Source organism: Lycorma delicatula, chromosome 7 (genome assembly GCF_047948215.1).
Source record: "Lycorma delicatula isolate Av1 chromosome 7, ASM4794821v1, whole genome shotgun sequence".
Classification (NCBI taxonomy): domain Eukaryota; kingdom Metazoa; phylum Arthropoda; class Insecta; order Hemiptera; family Fulgoridae; genus Lycorma; species Lycorma delicatula.
In genome coordinates, this window is record NC_134461.1 from 127,103,346 (window position 1) to 127,129,995 (window position 26,650).

General features: G+C 30.3%; 1 protein-coding gene and 1 long non-coding RNA gene across 2 annotated transcripts in view; both read left to right on the forward strand.

Annotated features, from left to right (window-relative positions):
* The window catches only part of LOC142327498 (uncharacterized), a 35,309-nt gene extending 24,513 nt beyond the window's left edge, over positions 1-10,796 (forward strand). Inside the window, exons 6-7 of the long non-coding RNA XR_012757001.1 lie at positions 5,171-5,332; positions 10,545-10,796. This is a non-coding gene — a long non-coding RNA (uncharacterized LOC142327498). The remainder of the gene's footprint in view (positions 1-5,170; positions 5,333-10,544) is intronic.
* Positions 10,797-17,827: 7,031 nt separating this feature from the next.
* LOC142328377 (uncharacterized) lies at positions 17,828-22,192 on the forward strand. Its single transcript, XM_075372085.1, has 4 exons — positions 17,828-17,982; positions 19,534-19,672; positions 20,825-21,004; positions 21,959-22,192. The coding sequence occupies exons 2-4, from the start codon at positions 19,616-19,618 to the stop codon at positions 22,190-22,192; spliced, it is 471 nt and encodes a 156-aa protein (XP_075228200.1). The 5' UTR covers positions 17,828-17,982; positions 19,534-19,615.
* The last annotated feature ends 4,458 nt before the right edge of the window (positions 22,193-26,650 follow it).

Genomic DNA, 26,650 nt, shown 5'->3' on the forward strand with positions numbered 1-26,650 from the left:
TGATAAATTAACTGCAAGGAGATTTCATCAGGTTGTGGTTTAAGGTGGTGCGGTTAATAAAAAGAATGGTGTGTAACCATGTTTTCATAGCGAAGAGTTTTCAACATTAGGTCACAACATTAAAAATTGCAATTAATAATAATGTTTACAATACTTAAGTGCTAATATGAACAAAAACTGTCGTACTATATGCCAATTATAAATGTAGATTTTCAGTAATAATATACATAAAGTTTTTATTGAACTGTGTAAGATTATAAAAAGTTTATCAAAAAATGTTTTCATTACTATAGCTTATGCTCTAATTTCTATCTCTTGGGTGAGCAGTTAACAACTAACATCTGCGTTAATAACTTTTAATTTGAATTAGAATTAGCTAATAATTTTATCTCCACCTATCTCTGACTATAGTATTTAATAGTTATTTTTACCTCTGTAATAGGTTTTTGTATAGTATTCTATCAAATTAACCTAAAGTAATTGTTTGTAAATTGTAGAATTGTAAAATATTTAGAACATTTAATTTAATTGTTGACAACTAACAAAATGTAGAATTTTTTGTTGTTAAATTGGCATCTAACTGTGGTTATTATGTCTTTGGTCTGAACCACCACCTACAAACTAATTTTATATAGTAATGTGGTATATAATATCTTAATTCTTTTTTTGCAGCTTTATTGTATATAGATTATGTAGATTTATATTTTGGAAACAAAATTCAAGCCAGCTGAGATAATTCTATCAGGACCATTTATTTCTTCAGTTTCTAGAATATAGCTTGTAAACTATTTAATTTTTAACTAAAGAATTTTATAATGGAAAATCTCTTTATAACCTTATTTGAAATTTTCTTCTTTTGGTTATAATATTTTTTTTTATTTCTGTTGTTTTTGTGGAAGTTCTCTACTTTCCGTTAACCAAACAAGTAATTTAATTTCAGTTAATGGAACTAACTGCAGTAGTTCCATGAAAAAAAAGTGTAGTATATTAAAGGTATTTCAAATATCTGTATAAAAGGCATGAAAAAACAAACTGATTAAGGCATCAGTCTGAAAAATTTCTTTGCATTTTAAATAAATTATGAGTCTAATGTTATCCAGTTTTTTCTTTTCAGCATATAGCTGTAATGATCTTAATAGTTGTTGCCCAATAATAAAATAGAAATAACAAAAACTTGGCTTATATTAAAAATAACATTTAAGATTCACTTATGTATTTTATAATATATTATCCATTAAAAGGTCTTTGTGATCTTGATTTTGATTTCCCTTATTCTGTGAATGGATAAAATTGTGGAATTTATGAAAATTTGTTCTCTTCTATATAATGGAAACTGAAAACAATGCAGAATAGTATTCCATCAGCAAATTTCACTGTAACATAAAATTCATTGTTGTATGTTAAACCAATAAAGCAATTAAATTTCTAGTTGTTCATATAGCAATAAATATTTATTCAAAATTCATAAAGTACAAAATAAAGACAGGCTTTTATAAAATTAATGTAGCTATCCCACCTAACATTGTGTGCTCAATAAAATAACCTGTTTACTAGGGTCAAATAAAAAAGAAAAAAAATTAAAAAAGATAAAATATTTTAGCACACACATAAACAGTTATAAATGAGTAATTTATACTCATAAACTGCTCTCCTAGAGATATAATACTTACAAAAAAATTTATTAATAACATGAACTAAAAACTAATATATACAATAACATACTTAGTCTAAACTTAGAATAAATTGTATTGTCAAAAATGCAAAAAGAAAACAACAAAAACAAATTAAAAAATGTAAAAACTAAATAAATTAAAAAAAAACAAATACACTTATTACCAATAATATGATAAAACAACTGTTCAGCTGTTAAGGACTCATTTATAACAGGTGAAATAATTTATACATCAACCAGACAGGATGTACTTATGTCAGGTCATGATTTGGTGGTACTTTCACAGTATCAAGGAGCTTTTGGAGCTGTTAATATTATAGAATATAACTTGTTTGGTTTAGCTGGGCCTCAAATTATTAACAACTTAAAAACTAGTACCTACAATTTGCACACTCCTGTGGAACAATTGTTAAATGAAAATTAATTGTAATTTAAAAAACCTACACTTGAATAACAATATCGAATTTACAAACAAAATATAGTATGGCACAAGGAAACAGGAAATATTGAAGTAACTCTCTCAAAAGTAAAAAAAATTAATTTAAAAGTTTTACTGTTAAAAACAAAAAAAAATTACGTGCCATTAAGTGTCCCAACACAAAAAATTTCAGTTTCTAAAAACAATGTCCATAAGATGATGGCCATTCAAACATATGCATTCCTGGAAGCAAATGCTGTGATTTTGCATGGTACTTTGAAACACTTCCATGTGAATTCATGGGACCATGTAGTGATGGTTTCAGTTCCTGTACAACTTCAATTTTGTAAGAGGAAAATTCAAATCACTTTGATGTATTTGGCGGAAGTTTGTTTGGCTTAGATTCAATAATGTTATGTATTTACTTGTTGGTCATCATGGGCTCCTTCCAATTGAGTCTCGAACTGTTTCACTGTTTTTTCTAGGGTTCATTGAGTTCCTCCTGGTGGTTTTACCTTTTGAGCTTATACCCATTTCCTCAAAATTCTCAACCTATATCTTGATGGCGTGGCAAAATGGAATGCAACCATGACATTCTAAATTTTAATGTCAGAATTCCCATTGAGCAGCAATCACACTGTCACCATTTTTGTAAAATGCCCTCATGGCAAATGCACATTGTGTACCGATCCACTGGTCCATGATTATTAAATGGCAGGTAGTTGTGCGCAGAAGGATGCCATTCTTACCTCTCTACCAGCTCCTCAGGGCTCCCACTACTACTCTCAAAATTTCCTGTTTCCCTGTGCCTATTTATTATGTGAATAAATATGTAAATATATTGTTCAACCTGTAAATAATATATTTTACAGTGCACAAATGACATTTGGTAATATTGATCTCCAGCCTCCCATAAAATAATCTGTTATTAAATAATTATCTGTTAGACTGTATGGTCTTATTTATATTAATGTTGTTTCTCTCAGGCTGATGTAGTTGAATTGATAAGTGCACTTCTCTTAAATCAAAATTCTCAAACCTTTCTAAGTGTAAAACTAGAAATAGCAGTTGTAAAAAAAAAAAGAAGAAAGCTCTTGTACAACCAGATTGATATTCAACCTGTACCGAGTATAATTGTATCTTATATGCTTATAAGGCAAACAAACATTGAAAGCTTTATGAAGGTACAGGAGAATAAAATTATTATAATAAATAAAAAAAGGAATATCAATAACATATAACTTAGCCTAATAACATGCTTTATAAACAAATGCAATAAAAATTTAAAATATGCTCTGACAAAACTGTATAATGTATCATATTTCTTATTGTATTATAAGGAAAAAGGAAATCAGAGTTTATTAGATCAACTTGGCATTTTATACAACCTCTTTTATAGACATAAACTTCCATAGGGTAGGTTGAGCCACCCTTATTAAATTGCATTAGTAATAACATCCATCTGTTTCTCACACCTTTAGCATGAATTCACTTGATTTATTATAACAAAAAAAACACAAAAAACCTCTTCAGCCAAGAAGAGGCCAAGGTGAAGGTGTAAGTAGTTAGGTAGAGGATATCTATCTAGAGGAAGAGAACAAAACTGAAATAACAAACCCACCCAAAGGTGCCCTTTTAGGTGGGTATGCTTACCTTGTTAAATTTTCTCAGGGAATATAGGTATCTTAATTTAGGCTGGAAACAACACACAGTATACTGATCAATAATCTTGTGTTGACCACCTCAGAAATTCTTATAAAGATATAGTCCATAATATACTATAACAAATGTTGTAAGTCCTCTGGATACTAAAGAGTTACCAGGCTTCCTTAAGGAAAATTTCTTATTCCTAGAATTATATCTTTTTAAATAGATAAGTGCTGTAGTGCTTGTAGAAATATAAATCTCCTCCACATCAACATACGATGTCTGTTCAAAAAATACGTATACTGTCATAAAACAAAATGTACTTTATTTAGAAGTTACTTGTCTGGGTCCCCTTCAAAGTACTCTCCTCCCCAACATGCACACTTATCCCAACAGTGTTTCCACTTTTGGAAACAGTCCTGGAACGCTTCTTTTGTGTTGTTCTTCAGTTCCTTCATCGCATTTGCCTCAGTCTCAGGAATCGTCTCAAATCTTCTTCCTTTCAAAGACCATTGAAGTTTGAAAGACCTTTCAAGTTTGGGGAACAAGAAGTCACAAGGAGCAAGGTCAGATGAGTAGGGTAGCTGGGGAAGAACAGTGATTGAGTGTTTAGCCAAAAACTCACGAGTTCTGAAGGCTGAATGGGCTAGAGCGTTGTCATGATGAAGAAACCAATCACCACTCTTCCACATTTCTAGCCTTTTCCACTAGATAGTGTCCCACAGATGTTTAAGAACTTCAATGAACTTCTCTGATGGTCAGATGTCGATTTGCCTGAACCAGGGTGTTGATTTTGTCTACGTGTGAGTCGTCAGTTGACATGGAAGGATGTCCCGAATGCTCATCGTCTTCAATCGATTGACAACCATCTTTAAAACGTCTGTGCCACTTAAAATATGTCACACGCTTCATAGCAACGTCGCTGTAAGCCGTCTTGAGCATATCAAAAGTTTCACTCACAGATTTTCCGAGTTTAACATAAAATTTCACAGCAACTCTTTGCTTGTTTCAAGTCATTCATTCTAAAATCCGCCAAACAAAAAAAACACACTTCACAATTAACCGCATAGCTAAGCAACCAATAATGATATTTGTAATCAAAAAACTCTTTGTAATCAGCTGATCTGTATAAACATGGCAATGCCAAGCGGATTTGACTGGAACCAACTGGACCCGCGCAATTCAAACAGTCTACGTATTTTTTGAACAGACCTCATATAGTAAGAGCTAAAGAAGAAGGGACTTTTTACACCAAACTGATCTCTGAAACTCTTACCTTCTGATCTGATATTATGCTTACCATAGTTTGAGTGTCACTGTTTGAACTCTAAACAGCATATTAAAGTTTTTTCTTTTTTATTTTATTTTGGTAAATCAGTTTCATTCCTTCTTTATCTTTGCATTGCAATTGTTGTGTATGCGTGCTCTTGTAGGCTAGGGATCGTACTGAGTTACTTGAGGTGTCAGTGGCTGAAGCGCAAGAATCAGAGGGTCATATCATTGAATTCCAAGAATGGTTGAATGATGTTGATGCACAATTAACAGCACGTATTGAAAATGATTTCACAGCTGATGATTTACCAGATGATGTTCAGGTTTGTTTTTACTTTTTTTTAAATTATTATTTAACAGCAATATTTGATTGTGCAAAAAACTAACATTTATGATCTTTTTTTTATAGCATGCCATTCAGTATTTAACTTCCTACTATAATTAATAAATTATAACATTTTAATTGATTTTTATTTCATATTAATATGGTTCACTGCATTTTATTATCAAAATACTTACATATATTGAATAATCAATCCCTGACAATTTCTGGAATGAGATATTTGGTTCATATGTTACTAGCTTTTGGATCAGGCTTCACCAAGGTGTGTACTTTTTGATTTGTTCAAATATAACATAATATGCATCATGTCTGGTCAGTATGTAACATATTTGATATGTTTATAAATTATTTTTTACTTTTACCCTAATTTACAAACCTTAGACTTCACTTAATATATAATTGACTGCTAAACTGAAAATCTCATCTGGATTTCCAGCCAAGGTTTAGTGTAAAACCACTTATCATTGTTTTTTTCCTAGGTTGTTAAATGCTCCCACTGTATTTTTATTATGGATTTTATTTAATCTAGGTAGTAATTTTTTTCTATAAATGTACTATTTGAATGCCTGATGAAATGAATTAATGATGTAAATAATTTATGATATGATATTAAATAACTTCTATACGATTGAGTTATGCCACCACTGAGATATGTTATAATGATGTAAATAATTTATGATATGATATTAAATAATTTCTATACCATTGAGTTAAGTCAGTTATTTATATTTAACGTGTATCTGAGAATCATATGATGAAATTGAGTTAATCTTTTTATAATGATGAAAAACATGATTGTAATAAGTGGAAATATACTTTCATAATATTTTTTGAAGAGTGTAATCTAATCTCTTTCACAGCCACAGTCAACATTGCATATACTCTTAATTGTTTTATTTTAAAAACTTTAAAAAAATCTGTTTAGGATGTGATCTGATAGTATAACTTGACAAAAGAACACACTAAACAAACACCTCACAGATCAGTACTGTCTGACCATATATTAAATAGGTCTCCTAACCACTTAGCATTATTTCTAACAATCTGCAGTTTATTGTAAAGAAGAGATAGGATTGTAGTTTTGAATAGATGTATGCTTGTGAAAGCATATTTTCATTTGTTTAAAATTAGTTTTATTTGATGATTATTATTATTATTACTTAAAGCTCTATTCCCTGATTTAGTTATCTTAATTTTCTTATATTAATTTAGTACATCATTTCATTCTGCAACTCCCTATTGAAAATTGTTTATAACTTTTTTAATACTGAACTCATTTTCATGAAACAAAAAACATTTTATTCCTTAACAATGGTAGAATTGTTATGCATTGCTAAAATTCCACATAAGCACCATATTATCACCAGTTTCCATACACAGAAGGGGATGTTTGTGACAGACTTCTGCAGATAATCCAGCGGTGTTTCCAAGAACTTGGCGAATTTGCTTCTCCAATTCATTAAGAGTTTTTGGTTTTGTGCTTCCTCTTTCGCCTACCCCAGAGGAAGAAGTCACAGGATGTTAGGTCAGGACTCCTTGCTTGTCATTCAAGGGTACCACGACGTCCCAGCCAGCATCCTGGAAAATGGGTGATGAGCCACGGATGGAAGGACTTGTGAAGAGAGGTGGGGTCCCATCTTGCATAAAGATTAGGTTGTTGTAATTGTCCCATGTGGATACAATACTGTGAACATAATCTTCAAGCATATTAAGTTACTGTTCTGCATTCATTGTGTCCCAAATGAGATGTGTACCCACAACTGTTGTTGATGTCATGCTGCACCACACTGTGACCTTTGGGCAATGTTGGCATTTTTCAACAACCACCCTTGGATCCTCTGTTGCCCAGTAATTTAATAACAATTGTTCTGGTTAACAAAGCCTCAACATGAAACATGGCTTCATCTGACCACAGGATATTACCAAAAATATCAGACCAGTCTTCATATCAAGCAAGCATCATCTCCCCATATTCCAACCGATGATCACCGTCTTCCAGCGATAATTCCTGGCAGTAGTGTGATTTCCATGGATGAAAATTCAACTCTTTCTTCAAAACAGTTCAAATTGTATGTTGGGTTAAATCACTTTTGCAAGATGCCTGTCTTTGTGATTTCTGAAGACTTCAAATGAACACATCTTGAACCACTTGCACATGTTCCTCCATCCTGAATGTTAAGGGGCGACCATGTCTCCTGATACAGAACCTGTGTCCATTAGCTTCAAGTGGCAATTCCTTATGGTCTTTGCATTTACTGAGGCATAAGGTCCTTTCACACTTAGCCACCATCTTTGTATTTGTACCACAGACTTCTATACTTCATACCAGGATGCCAGCTGAGCCCACTCACACAAGGTTAGACATGCCATGGTCTGCCACTGATACCTGCAATGAAAAATGAGATGTCATGTAATAAATTCTATCACTGTAAGGAGCAAATTGCTTTTATTGTTTCATGACAATTGGTTAAGTATTAAAAAAATTATAAACAATTTTCAATAGGGAGTTAATTTCCGCCTACCCGCTATATATTTGTATGAAGTGAATTCACCAAGATTGTTGTAAATGTTTCTATTTCTTATTAATGAAAGTTTTATAGAATTGTATCTTGCAACTTTAAATTCAGTTTATTAAAAGAGAAATTAATATTTTTTTATATTTATTTTATTCTTAGTTGATGTTTGCTATAAAAGCTTTAGGATATTTTTCATCATTAGAGAAAATAAAAATGAAATTAAAACACATAATTCATTTAAATATTACCATTATTATACTATTTAATAGGATAAACCATATTAAAATTGTTGAGTACAAATCTACTCAAACATTGGTCCTTCCTTATGGTTTGATCTAAAAGTGGTCCCAGACCTCTCTCATTTAGGTTTTAAGAAAAAAGACATAAAACAAAAAAAAATTTTGTTGGAAAATACTTTTTTAGGTTCAGAATAAAATAACTTTGTTACCTTACCATTAAACAAATAAAAATTTCTAGTTAACTTCATAGAGAATTTAATTCTGAGAAAATTGATGTAAATAAGTGTATTAAAATTTAACACAAATTTGAGAAGTTCAACATTAATTAGATGCAAAACACACAAGTTGGATTGGAAAAGTAGATTTTAAACAGAACACTGTTTTTTAAAAAAAATTGTTAAATATCAAAATGGTTACTTGATAAAGCTGTAAAAAAATTTGTTTAGATAACTTTCTTGGTATTCATGCACAGCAGCTAATCCATTTTTATTTACTTTACCATAAATTAACATGTTTGTGGCATCACTCATTGTGAGTGACTGAACAATAAAAGCACTAACACCACTCAAATGGATATTCAAATGCTAAACACTAAACTTAATTGTTGTTCAGCTGTTATTGCCAACCTACGAAAAAATAAAATTTTTTAATATATCTTAAAAGGATGTCTTTCAAATTTATTTTTATAATTTCTGGCACTTGTATGTAAATTGTTCTATTTAAAATCCTGTTACTTTTCCGATCCAGTTTGTGTGTGTTTGTTTCTAATCAAAGTTGAATTTTACAAATTTGTGTTTGACTTTAAGATATTACTTGCATCAATCTTCTCAGAATTAAATTCTCTACAAAGGTAAGTAAAAATTATTGTTTTACTAGTAAATTAAGAAAGTTTTAGCCCAGACTGAAAAAAGTGTATTTTCCGACAAAACTTTTTCATGTTTTACCCTTTTTTTCACAGAGGTCTAGGACCACCTTTATTAAATTTCTTAAATAAAAAACCATAAGGAAGCACCAATTTGTACCTCAAGAATTTTAGTTCAGTTAATTTCACAGAGGGGGCCGAAAGCAGGACTAAATGTTTCACAATGCAAAACTTGCTAAGCCGTTTTCTGACCTATGTTTGTATGAACTTTTTTTCTTATTTTTGGCTGTAGGATCATCTCTTGAGAGATTGCTGTGCAATTTAGAATCATTCTGTATATATAAAAAATTATTTTTATCAGGGTTTTATTTTCTTTGTTAGATTTATATAGGTTTATTGTATTACCTTGTCAAATTTCAAATGCCACAAACTTTTGAAATATATTTTGCGTAATGAGAATTTAAGTTTCCATATCTGTATATTCTTAGATGTTATTCAAAATGTTTATGGTTAACTACATTCATGCTGGTATCAAAATTTGTAATAGTTTTTTGTACTACAAGCAGTTTTTAAAAATTACTTTTGAGTGAGTTTTCTTTATTTATAATATTTGTGCGAATATAACATGTGGTAGGTGTACTAGACAAAAACCAGTTTAGTTTCAGAAAGCATAGGTACAACAGTATTCTTATCCTCAGATTATTTTTACAAGGCAGTTTTAAAATAGTAAAGCCAACTACATGATATTTGTAAATGTGAAGAAAGAATTTGATAGTCTTGAATGGAATGAATGTTTCAATTTTTTCATCACTCCGTGCGACTTTTTTCTATTTCCAAGAGTCAAAATGGCGGTCAAGGGACACCATTTTCAAACAACACAAGATGTCCAAAAAGCTGTGACGAGGGACACAAACACATGTTCACTTATTACAGCACAACTCACGACTGAGCAGTTGCATCAATGTGCCACTTGGACTAGAAGTAGCTTATAGACCAAGGTCAAAGATGGTGTGCCTACGCAAGTTGCAGGGTTGCCACATCTTGCAAAGAAAAATCAGTCTCATTACTTTATTGTCGCACCTCGTAGATGTTTAGAAAAACTAAAAAAAAATAAAATTGTGACTTATGAAGCAATTTAATTTCTTATTTGAAAAACTATTATATTATCATTCAGTTAATTTTTTTTAAATTTGTGGTTCACATCCGGAAAAAACCATTTGTTTTTTCTGTAGCTGTTTTATTGGTTTTTGATGGCTATTTTAATTAAACTAACCAGTATATGTCAGAAAGAATGAGTAGGCATGCATTCCAAAGCTGCATTGATATTTTTTATATTTATCAGCATATAATTGGAAACGTTTGCGGTAGCTTGTATTTCATATTAAATAATCTATTGGTAGATATTGTTTTGATAACAGTAGACCTAGTAGCATGTGAAAATTGTGGTAGAAATTACTGAATGAAAATACCTTTTAGAGAGAAAAGTAAATAAGAAACTATTTTTTTTTTTTTTCATTATAATTAACTTTTTTCTGAACTTTGTTATTGTATTTTTATTCTTTTCTGATTTAACAGAGACTTATTGAAGAATTCCAAAATCAGAGCACAACATTACAAGAAATGGAACATCAAATACGTCATTATAAACATGCTGGTAAAATGGAAGCTGCCGCCAGGTTAAATGAGCAAATGGTATTATTACAGGAAAAATAATAAATGTTTTAATTATTTTAATTGAATTTATTTTATCAAAAATATATTTTGGATAGTTAAAATACTTTCTTTTTGTTATATAAATATAAAAATCTGTATTTTTAATAAATTTTAACTGGCATTGAATACTACAGAGTGATTTTTTACTCCTGTCCCAATTTTAAATGTAATTTAAGAAAGGAAAATTTAGGTGGAATAAAAACATTTATTTGTTACTTACAAAAGAGATTTAATAAAAAGCTATTACATAATTGTTAAAGACGCTATTATCCCTAAGGTATCTAAATCTTTTAAGTCTGTAATATTGACTTTAAGTTCATCATTCATCAATAGTGTGAGGATTGTTTTTGAAGGCCCACAAAATGATTGTTTGATTGTTTTTGACTTAATATAGCCCCACAAAAAGTAGTCGGAAGATGTGAGGTCTGCGGATCTTGGAGGCCATAAGTCCTTGCTTATTATTCGATCATCAAAGAACTCTTACAGAAAATCCATGATTTTCGAGAATTCGAGACGTGTGGCATACAGCCCCGTCTTGCTGAAACCAGCAATAGCGTTCTTGAGATTCCAGGAGGGATACAAATTGGTACACAATATTCCTGTATACTTCACCATTTACTGTCTATTCGAAGAACATGGGTTCGACTATACGATGACAAGATATCGCATACCACACACCAATTTTTTCAGGATGCAAAGATTTGTCTTGTAAAGCGTTTTCAACTGCCCAAATTCAACAGTTTTGACTGTTCACATAACCATCGAGATGGATCCAAGCTTTGTCACTAAAGAACACTGTGTTTAAAAATTCGATTCCGTTATCATTTACGAGAGACCTAAACCAACGGCAATATTGCAATCGCTTGTTTAAATCTGGAGGCTGAAGCTCTTGGACTAATCGTACACGATACGGATACAATTTCAATTTTTTAGCAGCTTTCTGAACACGCGAATAGGATAAACCAACTTGCGTGGAAAGGTTTTGTAAATGTTTCCGCGGAGAATTGAGCAATCTTGTTTTCACATTCTCTAAAAGATTATCTGTCAAGCGAGTCGGTCGACCACTACGTTTTCTGTCGCAAACACTACCTGTCTCTCAAAATTGGTTTGCTAGCCTAGAAATTGGCATTTCTTCTGGTGGAGAAACACCAACAAAATTAATTTGAAATGATTCTTTTACACTCGTGTACAATTTTGTAGCGAAATATTGTTCAAGAATGAAAACACGTTCGAATGAAAAGACATTTTGTTCGTAACACGACCGGAAACGGCACAAAATTTTTACACAGCTCAAGGAGAATCAACTCACACTGCCGTATGTATACCGGTTGAGTAGCGGTACCCACTTCGTGTCACAAAACAAAATTTCCCTTTCTTAGAAAAAAATTACCGGACATTAACAATTGGGTAACAGGACAAAAAAAAACCTGTACTAGTCCACTTAAGTTATTATTTAACGCCCTTGCAGGGTACTACGGTAAAAATATAATTAAATAGAAAAGCCGATAAAAATTAGACCAATGAACAAGATATTCCCTCTTCCATATCACAGATTAAGTTATCATTTAACGACCTCTCCGGTTACTATGAAAACAGTATATCTGTTTTGTATATCAATAGGAAAGCTGATAAAAATTAGCCAATGTACAATACTTGTCTTCATCTGTATGTCAGATTCCAGTTAATGTTTAACGGTAAGTTTACTACGGTAACCATATAACCAGAATAATAAAACCACTAAAAACTAAACCAATGCACAAGACATTCTTGTTCCTTCTTCCATATCTCTGATTAATTTATCATTTAATGCCCTTGGAGGGTACTATGGTAACAATATAATCTGAACAGAAAAGCCACTAAAAATTAGACCAATGAAGAAGACTTGTCCTCTTCCGTATCTCAGTTTCCAGTTATCATTTAACGCCCCTGCAAATTACTACAGTAACAATATAACCTGAATAGGAAAGCTGATAAAAATTAAACCAATGAACAAGATTTGTTCTCTTCCGTATCTCAGATTACAGTTATCATTTAATGCCATCGCAGGGTACTATGGTAACAGTATAATGTGAATAGAGAAGCCGATAAGAATTAGACCAATGAACAAGACTTTTCCTCTTCCGTATGTCAAATTCCGATTATCATTTAACGACCTTGCCGGTTACTACGGTAACAATATTATCAGAATACAAAAACCAATAAAATTTAAACCAATGAACTAGACATTCCGTCTTCCGTATCTCAGATTAAGTTATCATTTAACACCCTCGTAGGGTATTATGTTTACAATATAATCTGAATAGAAAAGCTGATAAAAATTAAACCAATGAACAAGACGTTTTCTTCCGTATCTCAGATTAAACAATCATTTAACGCCCTCACAGGTAACAATACGGCAACAATATAACTTGAATAGGAAAGCCGATAGAAATTAGACTAATGAACAAGACTCGTCCCCTTCTGTTTCTCAGATTACAGTTGTCATTTAACGACCTTGCTGGTTATTACGGTAACAATATAATTAGAAAAACCAGTAAAAATTAAACCAATAAACAAGACATTCTCTCTTCCGTATCTCAGATTACAGATATCATTTAACGCCCACGCATGTTACTATGGTAACAATATTATCAGAAAAGAAAAACTAATAGAATATAAACCAATGAACAAGACATTCGCTCTTCCGTAACTGAAATTAAGTTATCATTTAACGCCCTTGCAGGGTACTATGGTAACAATATATAATCTGAATAGAGAAGCTGATAAAATTTAGAACAATGGACAAGACTTTTCCACTTGCGTATCAGATTATAGTTTTCATTTAATGACCTCGCCGGTTACTATGGTAACAATATTATCAGAATACAAAAACAATATAACCTGAATAGGAAAGCCGATAAAAATTAAACCAATGTACAAGACATTCCTTCTTCCATGTCTCTGATTACAGAAATCATTTAATGCCCTCACCGGTTACTATAGTATCAATATAACCTGAATAGAAAAACCAATAAAATTTAAACCAATGAACAAGACATTCCCCTCATCCATATCTCAGATTATAGCTGTCATTTAATGCTCTCACAGGTTACTACGGTAACAATATAATCAGAATAGATAAGTCTAAAAATTAAACCAATGACATTCCCCTCTTCTGTATCTCAGATTACAGTTATCATTTAACACCCTTGCCTGTTACTATGGTAACAATATTATATATATAGCAAACCAATAAAACTTAAACCAATGAACAAGACATTCCCTGTTCCATATCTGAAGTTCAGTTATCATTTAACGCCCTCGCATGGTACTACGGTAACTGTATAATCTGAATAAAGAAGCCAATAAAAATAAAAAAAGCCAATAAAATCTAACAAAAAAAATTGAGTATATTCCGGTATTTGAATGTTAAAAATATATGAAAAAAATTACGTAAATATGAAAATATGCAGAATGTAAAGGATTTTATTCGTTCATTTAAATTACAATATTAATTACTGTAGGTACTAGTTTAGTTCAGAATTAGTAGGCCAGTAAAACAAAAAGAAAGTATCATGTTGAAAAGGATCATTTCAATACACTTTTTAATAAATCCCATAACTATTTAAAAATAGTTATAGGATTTAAAATGGTAGTTTCCACGTCACTCTGCCAATGGTGATCGTCTTCACTACCATCAAGTTGATTAGATATAACGCATTTTTAAAAATTTTTCCTTACTAATTCCATGGAAATACCTTCCCAAGCATCTTTTATCCAAACACAAATCTGGTTAAAATGTGGGAGTTTGATTCTTCCTTTAGGCATGAGAAAGAAATTTCATTGGCCATCCATTTACTGTACAGTTTTTAATGCAGATTTGAACGGTTTATTAATGCAGACATGGCAATAGAGATGTCAATCCGCCTGGAATTATTACTTGGTCTGTCTTTTTAAGATTTCTTTCACTTTATCAGTCGTATGCCCCCGATAACTATCCATTACCATCATACCGGTATTTTAAAACTGGTATCAGCACACCTGATTTAAACTTAAGGTTTCGTCCATCCAACCTGATACCTGTGCTCTGTTATTAACTCCATTTACCTGTACGGTAGGAAGTGTTTTTCTTTTAAAAACAACGTAAGGGGGTAATTTTGATCCATCAGAAGTAATGCAAAGCACACCTGTAATGCACTACACCTTTGTTATTCATTAGCACCAGTGTGAATCGTAACACTTTTTTCACCTTTTTTGTTTACGGTGTTGTCAAATGGCATTTCAAAATATATGGGGGTTTGATCAGCGTTTCCTATTTGAGAAGGCAAATAGCCTTTATCTTTTCTAAGATTTATTTAATGTAATAATTTTTATTCATAAGCGTCTGGAAGTCGTTGAGAAATGGTTATTTTTCGTCTTATTGACAAATCATTTCGTGCAAAAAATCATGTTATCCATCCACGGCTTGCTTTAAAATCAACTTTATTCAATGATTTAGCGATTTCACGAGCATATGATTGACACATTTCTGTCGTGACAGCATAACTGCATTTCCTTTTTTTCATAACAGTCATACAATTTTATGTGCATTTTATCTGTTTAGTTTATCTTGTAAAGTTTAATACAGTGATTTATTTTAATTACGGCATTAAAATGAGTACAAAAGTAAGTAAATGAAAAACTGAGCGTTATAGAATACGCAGGAAAGGCACTGGTAATAAAAGGCCTTTTCGTGGCTCAGTTTTTCATTTACTGTAAAAGATCGTAGACGCTGTCCTTTTGTACTCATTTTAATGCCGTAATTAAAATAAATCACTGTATTAAACTTTACAAGATAAACTAAACAGATAAAATGCACATAACCCTCCAGATATATAAACTGTACAATGACTATGGCGAATAGATAAGACGATGTTGGGTAACTGATACTGTAACTGTAGTGTCATTAGAACCGGATGCAGCTTATACAGAAAGAATCAGTTTTATAAAAATACAGTAACTTTGTTCCTATCGATAATACTGTATAAGTGACATCCGATATTGATAAACGAAAGCCTAATGTAACTATATTTATGTGATTGAATTTAGGTACTTCTAAGAAAACATTTACTTTACATAAATTATCCTGGCTAAAAAGGCTGTGTTTCAAGTAAGCCCCGCACCCTTATTTTTCCTCTCCAATTCCAAGAAAAAAAGTGCGGGGGGTACTTGAATAAAAACGGTATGTTTTATTAGATAGAATATAAAACCTTTTGTTATGAATAAAATTATACATCATTTGTTGAAATCGGTTGATAAAAAGCTAAGATATAAGTGAAATATAAATATATGAAAATATGATAAAACATTCACAAACTGAACATTACAGAACTTCATAAAATTTAAGTTTCCCTTTTACTCTTTCTCCCTGTTCCCCTTTCCTTTCCCCATCATTTTTACCACATTCTCTTTTCCCAGTTCCCTCTTTCCTCCCCCACTTCTCTTTTTGTTATTCACTTTCACCCTTTCCCCTTTCTAATTTTTTCCTACTTCCCTCTTCCAATTTTTCCTTTTCCACGCAAGTAAATCAGTCCAGTAGTTTTTTAGCCTATAGCGGACACACGCATCGGAAACACTGAAATTGAATCGTAAAATATTTTGTATAGCGTGTGTTGCTTTTACATCGAACACAGCACTGTTCAAAAAAAGCATGTTTTTACCTGTCATAGGTGTGACACCCACGTGTATTTGAATGCAGTGTTGTGTCAAAATTTCAAAGCAATTGGTGAAGAACTTCCAGAGATTTAAGATTTTGAACAAAGGAACATTTACATTTTTATCTATATAAATTATAGAACAGATGCAAAATTGCCAATCTGCATATCATTAATTTAAAAAATTGAATCTTCTTTAAGAAAAAAAATCTGGACACTACATGACTTCTTTGCATGCCTATTAAATTACATTTACACATTTTTTAAAAATAGAAGTACGTAAAATTTTATTTCATTAATAACTTCTGAAATTTTTATTATTGAATTATTTGTAAATTTTTTTTACAATCAGAGGTTAATAATTATTAATAATTAAATCAATATATTTATATTAAAAAAAAGTGAAAAAATAAAAGGAGATAAAGTCTGATTAGAACTGATGTGCCTTCCCCTTCTAAGATTCAAATATTTCATTAATTAAAATTTAATTTGTCTATAACTCTGGAACCAATGTAAATAAGTACCACTTATGATGCATTGTTGAAAAACTCTCAATTAGGGCGTATTACTGCAGTTAAGAAAAAGTTTAAAATCCAAAAAAATTGGGTGGTGGGGTTTTTTGGACACTTTTGGTTCACACTGCTTCCTTTACTTTGTACGAGGAAGTAAAAATCAACCAGCAATCTTGTTATTCAGAATTTTTTTAAATTTGTTATCCTAATACATTTTCAAAATGTTTTCCCCAATCAGATAATTAATTTCTCACTACAAAGTAATATTAATTTTTTGGGGATTTTTGGTAGCTCATACCCCCATATCAGTAGATTAATTGAAAAATTAATATAGCAAGATTTAAAATATGTCATGTCAAGACCTTTAATCAGATGTGCCTTAAGATGCCCTATTATTTAGTTGTTTCTGTTAGCATGATGGGCATCACATGATAGTCAGACAACAGTCTAAATTTATTGGGAAGCTCACTATTGGCAGTTCATGTTTTTTTGGGGTCAGAAGAAATAATCAAAATGATTAGAGACCATTATTGTTTTTTTAGTATTTTTATTATGAGTTGTTAAAAAAACTCACAAAATTTTATCAGTTTCATTAATTTATATAATGGAACTGGTGTTAGGCTTTTAAAATGATGAATTATGGGTTTTAGGGTGTAATAATCATTTCGCTAATCTTGGGGATAAAATCTTGTTTAGAATAGTTTTACCAAACTTCCTTTTATGAATTTGCACCAAATTTTGCAGGTAAAAAAACCTTAATAAGTTGTCTGAGCTGATTTTTGAAAAGAATGTGTTTTTTAATTTTAACCAAAATTTTTTGTAGCTTGTACAGAAAACAACTTACAACTCTTTCACAAAAAGTTTTTAAAGAAATACTTAACAATGCTTTTTTGCTCTTTAAGTATTTCCCCTATTGTTCATTCATGTTTGGTTTTATTGCAGAAAAAATTTACTGATGTTGCTGAAAAATTTGAACAGTTTCGTTCTCCTACTGATCTTGAACGACGACTATCTAGAGCTCTAAGGGAATTAAGAGGTGTTGAAGAAGCTACTTGTTTATTAGAGTTAGATTCTGATGATTCAGAAGGAATTCAGGGACAATTAAAACACTGCATGGTTTGTATATTTGTAATTTATGATTTACATTTACGTGGCATAATCATAAAGTAAGGGTCATCAGCTTATATTTAAATATTAGAAGGTCTGGACAAAGTTTCACGCATGCAGGACCATTTATCGGCTATTTATGAAGCCGCTGCAGTTTGAGTTGTTTGCCTACCAGTAAATGCAGATCGCAATGTCTGCGATAATCGTTTCTCTTGTCAGTCATGAAGTGTGTGATTCAATTTTTGTGTGTTGAAATTGAAAAAAATCTTCAGCTACTGAAATTCATCGGGAGTTGTGCCTAGTGTATGTACCTACTGTAATGAGTAAAGGAAAGGTTAGACAATGGTGTCAAAATTTCAAAAATGGTCGCACAAATGTGCATAACGAAGAGTGCACTGGCAAGCCCAGTATTCAAATCGACAAAATTGTTGATAAAGTAAACTGAAAACTGCGATGTGATCAGTAATTGACGATTAGTGCTCTGGCTGATGAATTTCCGAATGTTGGATACACCTCTATTTACATGATTGTCACAAAAAAGCTTGGATATCACAAATTGTGTGCAGAGTGGATATCGAAAATGCTCACTGACCAACACAAAGAGCAAAGAATGTGCAATGGACGAGCATTTTTGGACCGCTCTTGACAAGATGAAGAATGATTTATTTTCCCACAGTGTTACAAGCGACGAGACATGCATATCCTACACCAATGCAGAATCGAAACAACAGTCAATGCAGCGGCACCATTCAAGTTTCCCCAAACCGAAAAAGTTTAAGCAAGCTCCATTCTCGAGTTGAAAAATGTTGGCTACCATTTTTGAGACAAAAAGGGTATCATTTTGGTTGATTTCATGGAACATGGATAAACAATTACAGCTGACATGTACTGTGAAATGCTCACCAAACTGTGATGTGTGATCCAAAATTGTCAATATAGGAAACTGTTGTTCAGTGTAATCCTTCACAACGCACATCCTCACACTGCTGCCTTAACCAAGAAGATGATTAAAGATTTTTGTTGGGAACTTTTTGACCACCTATATATAGCCCCAACCTTGCACCTAGCAACTTCTTCCTCTTCTTGCATTTGAAAAAGTGGCTTGGTGGACAATGGTTTGAAAACTATGAGGAACTCAAGATTGCCATTGTCAGCTGGTTCAATTCCCAGGCGGTGAACTTCTACACAGAGGGGTTAATGAAACTGGTGCAGCATTACAAAAAGTGCTATTATGTGGAAAAGTAAAATAGATATGTAATAAACTAAAACTGTAAGTAAAATCCTTTTCTCTAACTTAATTTTTTTTAATGATTTAATAGCCCTTACTTCATGAATATGCATCGTATATTATTTTTTAAATTAATATTTTTTTTTCTTATTTAATGTATTTTGTTGACTTTGAATTTATATTTATTTATCTTAAATTAATATTTATCTAATTGTTTGTGACTATTTAATAACTTAATACTTATTGTATTATGTTTTTCCTTTAAATTATTTATTTATTTTTTTTTTTTCTAATTATTATTTCAATTTATTTTTATTACTGTAATGTTACAGAGATTCTATCAGACCTTGAGTGATATCAAATCTGAAGTTGAGAGTGTCATCAAAACTGGAAGAAAGATGGTTGAGGAAGGTAATGTCTCTGATCCAGTACAATATACGCCTTGATTCCTTAAAACAACTTTATAATAAGGTAAGGTGTTTCTAATTTTTAGATTAACATTTTTGTTTTTAAAATGTCATATTCGTATATACTAGCACATATATTTTTCTGCACTTTGAATTAGTTTTTTTTTTTTTTGAGATAATTAATTTATAATTTTTGATCATTGATCAAAGTTCTTTAAAAAAAAGACCAGACTTTTTTAAGATGCATTTATTTGCATATATGTCTATGAATTAATCAGGTCTTCAGAGTTCACCCTTTACTTTTATACTCTGCATTTTTTCAACTGTCAACTTGATTATTTCATCAAATAATACATCCTATTGTCAAAGTTTATCAAATGAAAATTTTCACATTTCATTGTTAACCTCATCCTCAAAAGTATATAAAGAAGTCTACAAAAGTTAAATAAGGTGAATAGAGAGTCAAAAAGATTCTGTGGAAGAAATTATGAATGCATGACAAGTACATATTGTGATCTTGCATCTGTGATTCCACTAGCCCCTCCAGCATGTCAATATTATTTGATAAAAAAGTCTTTATTGTGGGAGGAATCCTACACGAACAATGCCTTTCTAATCAAAAAATATCAACATATCAAGAAATGCATTTCTGCAACTTCAACAACTTTTTTATATATATTTAAATATATCCTTCCTTATCATAGCAAATTTTTTTTGTGTATTTACCTAAATGTCTTCTCCTCCTGTCCTCCTGTTTGAAATAAAATTTCAACAAATATGCTACTCCTCAAAAATATATATTTTTTTCACTCAAAAGTTTCATGAACACCAAATGTTATTTTACTTAAACAGATGTTTGTACTAAGAAGCTGTCACAAAACAAGTCACAAAACAAATGAAAACCAAAGAAAAAAATGACATAGCAAACAACATATTATTTAAAGAAAGATAGATTAATGCTAAAGAAGGTTGATAAACAGCACTATTATTGCAGTATCAAGTCACATTAATTCACTGTTAAAATATCTGAAATTTATAATAATACAGAATTTGAAGCAACTAAAATGTTTAGCTTCTTGGAGTTGTAAATTACAATCATAATTTTTTTTAATTTATGTATTATATTCCGATATATATGCAATGTCAAAGTTCAGTATCTATTCTTGTTTAATTCTTCAAATTTAACTCATTTTCCTGATTTACTTTTTTCTTGTAGTTGGGATTTCAGATTACCGAATCAAAAGGTAATTTGGAAAGAGCTTTAGACTTGTCACGTAAACTACAAGAAGATATACCAGCTTTGATAATTTGGGCAGAATCTGAAGGGGAACTTGAACAGATTGAAGCTACACCTTCTTCTGATAGAGATCTTCAGGCAGAAATACATTTTGTGGAAGTAAGATTTAAGCATTATTATATTATTAAAATTATTTTAATTTTTAAGTAATGTAGTTATTACCAAATTTTACAATTTTTTTTATATAAATTAAATTCAAGATGATTTTTTAGTTTGCGTGCTGTGAAATTTCTGACATGTGCATTTATCAGTTATTTTGGTAATCGATTTATCAGTTATTCGATGGTAATCGAATAAAGCAAACAAATTTTGAAATTTTCTAAAAAATTGATATAATTTAATTTCTAGCCAGTATAAAGTACTTTGTTTTAAAAGGTTTAACCGTAAAAAATACACAAAAAGAGTGAGATTCCACTTTAAAAGATTCTTCATCTTTGTTTTTGATGGTAAAAAAAGTGGGCTGCTGAATTTGAATATGGTTACATCCTATGTCATATGTAATGATCACCAGCTGAAGGTATGATAGCTTACTGACAGTGCAAACATCTCTATAGACTGTGCCAACTACATTTTACACAATATTTTAATTATGAAAAAGCTTTTCACTCATGGATGCTGTGTTTATTAAGGTTGAGCAAAAACACATTCAGTTGAACTATTTGAGGACATTTAAACTTTTTTAAAATGATTCTGCTGAGTTTCTAAAAATGTCTAAAAATAAATAAGGAATTCTGAAAAACTTTTGAATTCTCGTGACAAAAATGTGTTTTCTTTTGTCAGGCTGAGAACCTTCTGAACAGCCTTCATATGTATGCAATTTTTTTCAAAAATTACGTTTGTGGAGCTTGATTTCCTGTGATTGCAATAATTTTTTCCATTCAATAGTTTTATATATATTCATGAAAAGTTTTTATTCACAGTTTCAGGGAATAAGGAGATATAACTGTTTAACATTGTTTGACATTCTCCCGTATAAATTTCTGTGGATTATTGTGAATGATTACCATTTTACATATACTTTTGTAATCTATGTAAAATACTAATTTTTTTTAGGAAACCTTAGAAGAATGCTGTAGTAAATGGGAAGAAGTAAAAGATAGGGTTAAAACCAATTATAGAGAATTTGCAGGACTTTTTGATCCATTCTACTTAGAAGTATTGAAAGATAGAGTAAATGGTTGCTTAAGGAGGTGGGAAAGAATTCATGATCGATTAAAGACAACTCAAGCAACTCAAGACAACTCTGGTGTTAAAGTTTTGTTGAACGTTTATGCAGGATTACTATGATGCTCAAGAACAAGCTTTAAAAATAAGCCTATTATTACTCATAAGTTTAGAAAGCGTAAACACTTAGTGTTCATTAGTTCTATGTTTAGTCTCTGAAGGATTGTTAACACTAGTACAGTGGAAGAAATAGTGTTCCATGACAGGACATCATAGTTATTTGAGTTTTCTAAACTTTAACGAGTAATAAAATTTAAATAATCTATACATCTTCCTTTAGTTTATTTGGGAATAAGTTCTTTGTGATTGAAAACATTGCGATAAATAATTGTTTAGTTGTTTTGTAACCTTGAATCTGGCTGGAATGCTTAAGATGGGTGTTGTAAAAAATAGTTTAAAGTTTTGTATTAAAATTTTTTTTTTGTTAGTTTGGTATTTATTGATGCTTACTATTCTTTTTATATGGTACGATTTAACACAATAAAAATTCTGTCAATTTAACTTTGACTTAAAACTAATGAATCTCAAATAAAATGAAAGAGTAACTCTTTTTTTAAGAGTAATTTTTCCCTTCAGATGTTCAATGTGAGCATCTTTCATCACATGGCATACATTCAACTGATAGAAAGTTCGTCCCATACTTAAACCAGCATATTTGGAGTAATGGATTACATTATTTATATTAACTTTACATTAAGATGAGATGCTGATCATCGCAACACTATATGATCAAGACAGTCATTTTCATGCTGCATTATTTTGATTTTGAAGTCAGCACACACAGCGTAATCAGTAGGCTCTTAAAACCTGCAACAGCTGTTGCAACTGACCTTAACAGATTTTTTTTAAGGCTATGATGTATAGATTCCCTGACTTGTGCAACATTTTCTTCAGAACCTCAATCATCCCTCACTCTTTACACAAACATTCGATCATTTCAAACTAATTTTGCCATTGATAAAGGTTATTGTCTCTTGGAGGATCACAGTTAAACTTTCTATAGAATACATGTTGAATTAAAACATTTTTACACAATTATTTAAAACAATTAAACATGTTGAATTAAATCGGAATGTATAACTACAGATTCCAATTTAACAAAACTGCAAAACACAGAAGGCTTTCTATTTAGAAGTTGCCGTCTTTGTTAGTTGTTCTGTTCTGTCAAGCAGAAAGGAACACAAGGATAACTAGAGTTTATTATCTACCTACTAACTGCAGAGCCTTGACAAATGTCCCTTGCTGCTGTGTCTTTAGTTTATCGGGCAGGTCATTATTTATTTAGTGGTGTTTATAGGTTTTTGTATTTTATTTATGGACAGAGCAAGCAGAAAGTTAGGGAATCACATCCATGCGTACTTGTAAAACAGCCAAAAGATTATGAATTTGAAATTCCGATATATTTTTTATACATTCAGTATATTGGAAACCCATAGGGGACTATATTTTTTAAATTCTTTATAATTGAAGTGCGATTTTGTTTTATGATAACATTTTAGCAATTATGTAGATCCATTATTAGTCAGAGAGCTTTTGGTCTTGTTTGGATTGGTTGATGTATTTTTTTTTAAGTATATGTTGTTTATTTTTTATTTACATGTAATAAATTCTTAAACCTAATTAATTATAATACACGTTTTCTGTCATAACTTCTTTTTTTTTAAATTATCTTTGTAAATATTTTTTGTATTGTTTTAAATGGTTGAGGCTGATAATGTTTGTGGTTTGTTTAAAATTTGTATTTTTAATTTTTCATTCTAATTCATAAATAAAATATATATATAATAACTGTGAATATTGCATTGTCAAATGTTTGCTTTAATTGGTTTTGAAAACTGATTGATGGTGGACTGGTTCATTGCTTAAATGGGTATTTTTTTTATATGCATTGGTTAAGGATTTTTTTATATTTAAATAATTTTCTATTGTTTTTATTTTACTTATAATAATATTAATATGATAATGTACAACGTATGTTTGCTTCTATAAAATATCATATCTTTTATTCTCAGTTTTTCTGTAGCGTTTGAATGATGTACCTTATAACAAATTTCAACTTAATCCTTAAAAATGATACAGCTTACGTGCTACATATATAAGCCTTTGGCTTAATTATTCTGATTATAAAATATGCATGTATAAATGTTGCAAGACTGTATTTTTAAAGTTCTAGTTCTTCTGTTAATATTTAATAAATATTTTGATAAGAAATGTGACTGTTCATGTAATTGTTAAAATAAAACAATGTAAATTTTATCAAAGTTTCAACTCAACGTTACTATACTACATATTCATATTGATTACAAAAGTAATGAAACTACTGACTGTACACATAAAATTCACATTTTTATGATAGCAAATAGAAATGCCCAAGAAGTGTTTACAAAAAAATGAAAATTTATAACTTTGAAACTACTAAATTGATTATTACTTTAATAATCCTCATAAGATTTAAATAAATTTAAATATTCAGAACAAATGAGAAAAGTAGTTTATTGCAGGGATTTTCATGCCTACTTCATGAGGCACAGCTTGGGTAGATTTAGAGAGATAATAAAAAGTAAAATTAAATCTGGCCCTTTCTTGGTGAAGCAAGGTATTGGTCACATTGTTGTGACTCAATACATACTCAGAAAAATACATACATGGATAAAGAAATGCCATGGACAGTACCACTAGTTAATATCTCTCTTAATTGCTGGCATTCAGAAGTTTCTATTTCTTTACTTATTTATTTTCTTATTTGTCATATATTTTTTGGTTTTAAGTTTACTTGGTATATTTCTTAAATACAGGAAGAATTGTTCGTGCCTGTTAATGATTTTTTATTCTAGACATTTATTTTTTTCTTTTAATATTTTATTCATGATACTTCTGATTATTTTAATGTCTACTGAGGATAACTGTCTGATGGTCATAATGCACATCTAGTTATAGATATTAATATATTTTCAAGTTGATCTTGAGCATTCCTATTCTGTTCTCATAACCATTAACTTATGTCTTTTTCTTCTTATCAAATTTTTAATTTTTTAACTATTACTTTAATTATGGATTTTTTAAAAATAAATGTTTTATTTCTGAAAAACATTTTCTTTTAATTAATACCTTCTAATGTTGTAAAATGAAAAGTTGAAATTTGTTTTTTCTTTACTTTTTTTTTATTAACTATTTTTTATTAATCAACACATGTTAAATAACATTGTTATGGTAGGTTAAATATGTAAAATCTTTTTAACATAAGTAAATTTAATTTCTGAATGTTTACTAATGATGTATTTTTTTATAATATGAGTTGGTGCATGTACATACATCTTATTATTGAAATGAAAATAAATATTGTAGCAAAAATGCTGTTTCTGACTTATACTGATAATAATAAGTTAATAATGATTATATTTTAATTGGTTTCAACACAATTTTTATTATATTGGATACTAATTAAAACATGAATTTTTATCCATTTAATTTGGTTAATTTAGTCCATGTCCTGAATTTACCATTTCAGAATTTATCTATTGCCTTTTAGAAACAAATATTTTTCAAAAATTAAAATATTGGACTTAATGAAATAATAAAAAGGAATTAATATTCACTCAACCAAGAGCAGGGGGGGTAGATACTATCACAGCAGACAGCATCATCTGTACACTGACTATAATGGTAATCATCTCCTCCTTTGAGCATCTCTTCTCTTGTAATTTTAAGAGATATAGGTTGGGTATAAATAGGCCCCTTGACCTTTAATATGTCTGAAATTCATTATGAGACAGAAATAAGGGAATGGATCTAGTTGGGATGTAAAACAGGATTCACAATTAATACTTGCAATCATAAAATTGAAGCAAGAAGTCATAACTTTTTCAACAGAAATAAATAATTATGTAGAAATAAGTATTTAGCATCTGAACTAGTTTGTTTGGAAATAAAATATAAACAGGAGATTTGCCATTTGGTGTAGAAAACTAATTAATTATGTAAAAACTATTTTCTGTTGGCCCTATTATAAAAGTCTTGAGATTTAAAATTTTAATTAAAATTTCTGTAGATTTTTTGAAACAATTTATTTAAATTTCAACATTTCTACTTCTAAACACGCTTTAAGCCCAGTTTTATCTCATTTAAATACATTTTTAACATATCTGAAATCATGAAACTGAAGTAAAAATAAAAACATAGTTAGCCAGTTGGTTCTGTCTAATTTAAGAGTAATGTAAATGGAATCTTAATTGTAAAATTATACAGGCAACAGTTATTAAAATGGATTTTGAAGATTTTAACTGTTTTTGAATGATTGCAGATTTTTTATAGAGTAGAATAGACAAAATTATTTTGAAATGTTAAGTTGCAGGGATAATTTGGATAATTCCAATGTCACACTATTCCAAGCATGGGCAAGATTGTTTTGGTTTTTTTTTTTAGGAACTCCTACTTGTTCTCTACATTTCCTCCACAGCCACCTATTTTTGTTGCAGCAGTTATTTAAATAGATCATTGTTGTTTTTCAGATGCGTTAATCTC